The 8,004-nt window shown below is 37.3% G+C and overlaps 1 protein-coding gene across 5 annotated transcripts; it reads left to right on the plus strand.

The window, feature by feature from the left end:
* Nucleotides 1–550: 550 nt before the first annotated feature.
* On the plus strand, nucleotides 551–6,087 carry LOC123318874. 5 transcript variants are annotated; one of them, XM_044905641.1, is made up of 3 exons: nucleotides 551–2,537; nucleotides 2,797–5,731; nucleotides 5,991–6,087. In XM_044905641.1, exon 2 carries the CDS (start codon nucleotides 2,969–2,971, stop codon nucleotides 5,444–5,446), a length of 2,478 nt encoding a protein of 825 aa, XP_044761576.1. In that variant the 5' UTR covers nucleotides 551–2,537; nucleotides 2,797–2,968; the 3' UTR covers nucleotides 5,447–5,731; nucleotides 5,991–6,087. The 5 variants fall into 5 exon arrangements, with proteins under 5 accessions (XP_044761576.1, XP_044761579.1, XP_044761575.1 ...); XM_044905644.1 differs by having other exon boundaries at nucleotides 2,797–3,043; nucleotides 5,991–6,083; XM_044905640.1 differs by lacking the exon at nucleotides 5,991–6,087 and adding an exon at nucleotides 5,793–5,913.
* Nucleotides 6,088–8,004: the final 1,917 nt, after the last annotated feature.

Raw genomic sequence — 8,004 nt, forward strand, 5'->3', positions numbered from 1 at the left:
GGTTTTTGATGATACTGAAAAAGTGTCTACCTAAGGTGTTCGAACTCTTGAAGGACAACCTAACGTCCTCCTTTTTAATAATTTTTGAAAGTCTTTCTGAAAGGCCTTTGATGTAAATGAGTCTGTGGTAACTCGGAACTGCATTCGGAGGTTCCTTAGACGTAATGTCCTGGGGTGGGGGGAGTTTGGGGGGTTCCCTTAAAATTCTGTCAATGAGAGACGCCGGATAGCTATTGCCCAGTAAGATAAACCTGATTTTTTTAAGGTTTTTTTCGTGAAATCTGCAATCAGACAGGTTTAGGGCTCTGAACTTCAGATTTCGTATGATGTTTACTTTATGTATCATGGCATGATGGGAGTGAAAACCTATATATCTACCAGAGAAAGTAGGTTTCTGGTACCAATCGACATATAAAACATTTTCGTCCACACGCTCAACTCTCATGTCAAGAAAATTCAGAGCGTTATTTGATTCCAATTCTAAAGTGAATTGTAATTTAGGGTGGAAGGAGTTGAATGTGTCCAAAACGACGTTTCTCTCGAACAATAAAGATCACATAGTTGTCTTGAGGGCTGACAAGGGGAACGTTACTGTAATTATGAGCAGAGATGAATATTTTGGAAAATGTACGGCACTTCTCAATGATACACATACCTATCAAACGTTGGAATCTGATCCCACAGTTCGCATCCAGAACAAGAATAATAGATTCGTCAAGATCCTGCTGAACAAAGACCTAATATCGGAAACTGTCGCGGAGAAATTAACCTGTAATAACGGCATTTTCCCTAAGATGTATTTTCTTCCCAAGATACACAAGACTGGCATACCGTTGAGACCGGTCTTGAGCTTTGTAGGTTCCCCTATTTATCAGTTGTCAAAATTTGTCGCCGATCTATTAAAGCCAATATTCGTCAAAGATGAACATTATGTCCGGAACTCCTTTGATTTTTTCAATTCGATAAATGGAACCAAACTACCACCTGACTATATATTGGTATCACTTGATGTCGTTTCTCTCTATACCAACACACCTACAGATTTAGCATTGCAGATCATTGAAGAAAGTTGGAATGTAGTTTCCGACCCCTCACCCGATTTTGATTTCAACACTTTCAAGTTGGTTTACAACTTTTTGATAGCCAGCAGCTATTTCTGTTTCAGCGGACAATTTTATCATCAGATTTTTGGTTTCGGAATGGGAAATTGTGTTTCACAGATTTGCTGTGACATTGTAATGGTGAAACTTCAGAATTCTTGTCTTTCCCGATTACCTTTCTGGGTGCCCATTTTTAAACGCTACGTTGACGACATTTTCATTGCTATACCCGTTAACACTGAACAACTCGTTTTGGACACATTCAACTCCTTCCACCCTAAATTACAATTCACTTTAGAATTGGAATCAAATAACGCTCTGAATTTTCTTGACATGAGAGTTGAGCGTGTGGACGAAAATGTTTTATATGTCGATTGGTACCAGAAACCTACTTTCTCTGGTAGATATATAGGTTTTCACTCCCATCATGCCATGATACATAAAGTAAACATCATACGAAATCTGAAGTTCAGAGCCCTAAACCTGTCTGATTGCAGATTTCACGAAAAAAACCTTAAAAAAATCAGGTCTATCTTACTGGGCAATAGCTATCCGGCGTCTCTCATTGACAGAATTTTAAGGGAACCCCCCAAACTCCCCCCACCCCAGGACATTACGTCTAAGGAACCTCCGAATGCAGTTCCGAGTTACCACAGACTCATTTACATCAAAGGCCTTTCAGAAAGACTTTCAAAAATTATTAAAAAGGAGGACGTTAGGTTGTCCTTCAAGAGTTCGAACACCTTAGGTAGACACTTTTTCAGTATCATCAAAAACCCGACACCAACCTTTCTGAACTCCAACGTGGTTTACAAGATCGACTGTTTGAACTGTTCTCAAGTTTATATAGGGCAGACGGGCCGATATCTGAAGTCCAGAATCCAAGAACATATTAGATCTGTTCGTTTGCCGATTTCCAACCCCAAAACAGCTTTAGCCGAACATTGTGTGAACGCGGGACATATCTTTAATTTTGAAGACGTCCGCATACTAAATAGGGAGTCATACCTGAGTAATCGATTGATTTATGAGATGCTGCAGATAAGTGTCCATGACTCAGTGAACTCTAGATCTGATATTCAACAACTCAGCAGATTTTATTACTCCCTATTGAAAATGAAAATGAACCAACTAACAAGAGGTGGAAGATGAAATGAGATCAACTTTTATTTTCTAAACCCCTCTCAATTTCACTCTTGATTTCTCAGCACATCACACGCGTGGGTACGCCTATGTCTTTTTACCTTTTTTACCTTGTTTCATTTCCCGATCAGCTGTTTCTTTAATTTCACCTCCGTCTGTCGGCATATCGTTGTATCGGTCGCACTGTTGTCGTCCCCGCTTTTCAATCAATTATACATGATTTTAACATTAAATATTGGAGAATGGATTTGAGATTTCATGGAGTGATTTTGGGAGGATACATTTGTCTAGTTTGTAAGTACTATGTACGTTTATGTATAACATATATTTTGTTTTTAATATGTAATTTTTATAGAAGAGAAAGAGAAAGAACTTTTTCAGGCTGTGTACACGTTCCTTATATTTTCAAGTTACTGTATAGATATATTAACCACACCATCTTTTCTTGTGATATTTTTCTAGTCAACAACTTATAATGTAGCTCGTGTTTGCTCTTTTATTTAACTTTTTTATTTATTTGGTGTTCAAAATTGTCTTCTCATAACTTTTGTAGAGCCCTGAAGATGGAAAAATACATTTCCGAAACGTCGGCGAACTGACAGAGTATCATTCTCCTGCTTACTTCTGATCCTTACACCACCAAACCTATTTTGAATGAAAATTTTTGGATCACTACTTCAGATTTGTGAGATACTTTATGGTTTTTCATTGACAACATCTCTAATATGGGTTTTATGGAGGACGTCAAGCACCGATATGGTTTGGAGACTCTAAGGAACTTCAAACAGTGGGCAAATCAGGTGAAAAAGCGAGCAAGTCTGGAAAATCACAGAAAATTTCTTTTACGCTGTAGGAAACATAAGGTTCTACCCTCTCATATCACACGATACGTTAACTGTATTTCTAGTCTGGTTCTGTCCAACAGTCCTTTTGTCAACCATTGTTACAACGCACTGACTCAGTTTCAGTTTCGAGTGCTTAATATTGAGATATGTTTTTACCATTGGAAATTAAGACAGATTAAACATAATATTGACGTTATAAAGTCAAAACTTAGAAATGAAATACCGGAAGATTTGTTCTTCTCTTTCTCGACCAGACAGAATAGGTTTTATAGTTTCAAATTTCACCAGATTAGAAATAAACAAATGGTCAAGTTTAATAACTTGATGAATATGCGAGTACCTTCTTGTCTTCAAACTACCACCGACAAATGGATTATGAACTTTTCGGATCTCTCCATACCCAATAATGTGCAATATTTTCTCAGCATGGGTCATAAATTCAATCTTCCTTACACCAAAACAATACCTGTGATGGACGTGATCGTTGACTGCGAGAGGGTTATCGGTAAACACGACTTTGAGAATAGAGATTTGATTAGGGGTAGAGTTGTTAACACTATTACGAATTTTTTAAATTCAAACCAATATTCTAAATCTTTCAGTCCCTCCTTGTATCGGGATATGAGGGATACTCAGACGTTTCTCTCGAACAATAAAGATCACATAGTTGTCTTGAGGGCTGACAAGGGGAACGTTACTGTAATTATGAGCAGAGATGAATATTTTGGAAAATGTACGGCACTTCTCAATGATACACATACCTATCAAACGTTGGAATCTGATCCCACAGTTCGCATCCAGAACAAGAATAATAGATTCGTCAAGATCCTGCTGAACAAAGACCTAATATCGGAAACTGTCGCGGAGAAATTAACCTGTAATAACGGCATTTTCCCTAAGATGTATTTTCTTCCCAAGATACACAAGACTGGCATACCGTTGAGACCGGTCTTGAGCTTTGTAGGTTCCCCTATTTATCAGTTGTCAAAATTTGTCGCCGATCTATTAAAGCCAATATTCGTCAAAGATGAACATTATGTCCGGAACTCCTTTGATTTTTTCAATTCGATAAATGGAACCAAACTACCACCTGACTATATATTGGTATCACTTGATGTCGTTTCTCTCTATACCAACACACCTACAGATTTAGCATTGCAGATCATTGAAGAAAGTTGGAATGTAGTTTCCGACCCCTCACCCGATTTTGATTTCAACACTTTCAAGTTGGTTTACAACTTTTTGATAGCCAGCAGCTATTTCTGTTTCAGCGGACAATTTTATCATCAGATTTTTGGTTTCGGAATGGGAAATTGTGTTTCACAGATTTGCTGTGACATTGTAATGGTGAAACTTCAGAATTCTTGTCTTTCCCGATTACCTTTCTGGGTGCCCATTTTTAAACGCTACGTTGACGACATTTTCATTGCTATACCCGTTAACACTGAACAACTCGTTTTGGACACATTCAACTCCTTCCACCCTAAATTACAATTCACTTTAGAATTGGAATCAAATAACGCTCTGAATTTTCTTGACATGAGAGTTGAGCGTGTGGACGAAAATGTTTTATATGTCGATTGGTACCAGAAACCTACTTTCTCTGGTAGATATATAGGTTTTCACTCCCATCATGCCATGATACATAAAGTAAACATCATACGAAATCTGAAGTTCAGAGCCCTAAACCTGTCTGATTGCAGATTTCACGAAAAAAACCTTAAAAAAATCAGGTCTATCTTACTGGGCAATAGCTATCCGGCGTCTCTCATTGACAGAATTTTAAGGGAACCCCCCAAACTCCCCCCACCCCAGGACATTACGTCTAAGGAACCTCCGAATGCAGTTCCGAGTTACCACAGACTCATTTACATCAAAGGCCTTTCAGAAAGACTTTCAAAAATTATTAAAAAGGAGGACGTTAGGTTGTCCTTCAAGAGTTCGAACACCTTAGGTAGACACTTTTTCAGTATCATCAAAAACCCGACACCAACCTTTCTGAACTCCAACGTGGTTTACAAGATCGACTGTTTGAACTGTTCTCAAGTTTATATAGGGCAGACGGGCCGATATCTGAAGTCCAGAATCCAAGAACATATTAGATCTGTTCGTTTGCCGATTTCCAACCCCAAAACAGCTTTAGCCGAACATTGTGTGAACGCGGGACATATCTTTAATTTTGAAGACGTCCGCATACTAAATAGGGAGTCATACCTGAGTAATCGATTGATTTATGAGATGCTGCAGATAAGTGTCCATGACTCAGTGAACTCTAGATCTGATATTCAACAACTCAGCAGATTTTATTACTCCCTATTGAAAATGAAAATGAACCAACTAACAAGAGGTGGAAGATGAAATGAGATCAACTTTTATTTTCTAAACCCCTCTCAATTTCACTCTTGATTTCTCAGCACATCACACGCGTGGGTACGCCTATGTCTTTTTACCTTTTTTACCTTGTTTCATTTCCCGATCAGCTGTTTCTTTAATTTCACCTCCGTCTGTCGGCATATCGTTGTATCGGTCGCACTGTTGTCGTCCCCGCTTTTCAATCAATTATACATGATTTTAACATTAAATATTGGAGAATGGATTTGAGATTTCATGGAGTGATTTTGGGAGGATACATTTGTCTAGTTTGTAAGTACTATGTACGTTTATGTATAACATATATTTTGTTTTTAATATGTAATTTTTATAGAAGAGAAAGAGAAAGAACTTTTTCAGGCTGTGTACACGTTCCTTATATTTTCAAGTTACTGTATAGATATATTAACCACACCATCTTTTCTTGTGATATTTTTCTAGTCAACAACTTATAATGTAGCTCGTGTTTGCTCTTTTATTTAACTTTTTTATTTATTTGGTGTTCAAAATTGTCTTCTCATAACTTTTGTAGAGCCCTGAAGATGGAAAAATACATTTCCGAAACGTCGGCGAACTGACAGAGTATCATTCTCCTGCTTACTTCTGATCCTTACACCACCAAACCTATTTTGAATAAGTATTGTACACTCCATATCCTAAGACAGTATGATATTCCGGCAAAGGAGCAAATAGGTCATTTTAGGGGGGTCTAACGCCTTGCTCATTTTTGACTGAAAAAATCGAGATTTCAAAATTGAATTTTTGTAGTAAGATGGTAGCCATATCAACGCTGATTACAAAACCGTAAATCCCGAATGGATCAGACAAAAATAACAGGAGATATCGCACATTGAAATTTGCACTTTTTGGAAAGTGCCATTTCCAAGATGAACATCTAAACGGAGAGAGATAGGCTTTCGGGAATGCTTGCAATAGATTCAGCGTATTCGAGAAATCATATCTTTATAACAATTTTCAAGATATTGGACAGTGTTCAGGAAAAAATCGAATTTATTGTTTTTCCATTTTTTATTTTCGAGTTGACTTCGAGGAGCTCTCTGGAGTGCAATTCTCCATGGAATCATCAACTGTTTAGTTTGGTGGAATCTAGAAAGTAAGTTTCGTACACTCCATATCCTAAGACAGTAGTAGGACACCCTGATTTTTAGGCAGAGGAGCAAATAGGTCATTTTAGGGGGTTCTAACCCCTTGCTCATTTTTGTCTGAAAAAATCGAGATTTTCAAAATTGGGTTTGTGTGCTAGGATGGAAGCCTTATCAACGCTGATTACAGAACCGTAAATCCTGAATGGATCAGACGAAAATGACAGGAGATATCGCAGATTGAAATTTGCGATTTTTGAAAATTGCCATAAGATGAAAATCTAAACAGAGGGAGATAGGCTTTCGAGAATGCTTTCAATAGATTCAGCTTTTTCGAGAACCCATATTTTCATAACAATTTTTCAGATTTTTGACACTGTTTAGCATAAAATCGAATTTATTGTTTTTCCATTTTTCATTTTCGAGTTGACTTCGAAGAGCTCCCTGGAGTTCAATTCTCTATGAAATCATCAACTGTTTAGTTTTGTGGAATCAACAAAGTAAGTTTTGTACACTCCATATCCTAAGACAGAACTAGGACACCATGATTTTCCGGCAGAGGAGCAAATAGTTCATTTTAGGGGGGTCTAACCCATTGCTCATTTTTGACTAAAAAAAAATCAAGATTTTCAAAATTGAGTTTTTGTATCAGGATGGAAGCCATATCATCGCTTATTACAAAACCTAAAATCTCAAATGGATCAGACGAATATAACAGGAGATATCGCACATTGAAATTTGCACTTTTTGAAAAATGCCATTTCCAAGATGAACATCTAAACGGATAGAGATAGGCTGTCGGAAATGCTCGCAATAGATTCCGCGTATTCGGGAACCAATTTTTCTTCACCAATTTTTCAGATATCTGACAATGTTCAGAAAAAAATCGAGTTTATTGTTTTTTCATTTTTTATTTTCGAGTTGAATTCGAAGAGCTCTCTGGAGTGCAATTCTCTATGGAATCATCAACTGTTTAGTTTGGTTGAATCAACAAAGTAAGTATTGTACACTCCATATCCTAAGACAGTAGTAGGACACCCTGATTTTTAGGCAGAGGAGCAAATAGGTCATTTTAGGGGGCTCTAACCCCTTGCTCATTTTTGTCTTAAAAAAATCGAGATTTTCAAAATTGAGTTTCTGTATAAGGATGGTAGCCATATCAACGCTGATTACAAAACCGTAAATCCCGAATGGATCAGACGAAAATAACAGGAGATATCGCACATTGAAATTTGCACTTTTTGGAAAATGCCATTTCCAAGATGAACATCTAAACGGAGAGAGAGAGAGAGAGAGAGAGAGAGTTTATTGGTGTTCTTACAATTTCATGAATTGCTTACACAGGTCATAGGTATAATGAAACAAAATATAGTTACACAAAATTTCACAAAGCATTAAACAACACCAAATACAGTATCAGATAGGGAGTTTTCGCAGAAGCAG

Source organism: Coccinella septempunctata, chromosome 8, assembly GCF_907165205.1.
Source record: "Coccinella septempunctata chromosome 8, icCocSept1.1, whole genome shotgun sequence".
Lineage (NCBI taxonomy): Eukaryota > Metazoa > Arthropoda > Insecta > Coleoptera > Coccinellidae > Coccinella > Coccinella septempunctata.

Excerpts from the sequence above, each read along its gene's own strand:
- LOC123318874 (XM_044905641.1), top strand. The coding sequence starts at position 2,969 with ATGGGTTTTATGGAGGACGTCAAGCACCGATATGGTTTGGAGACTCTA.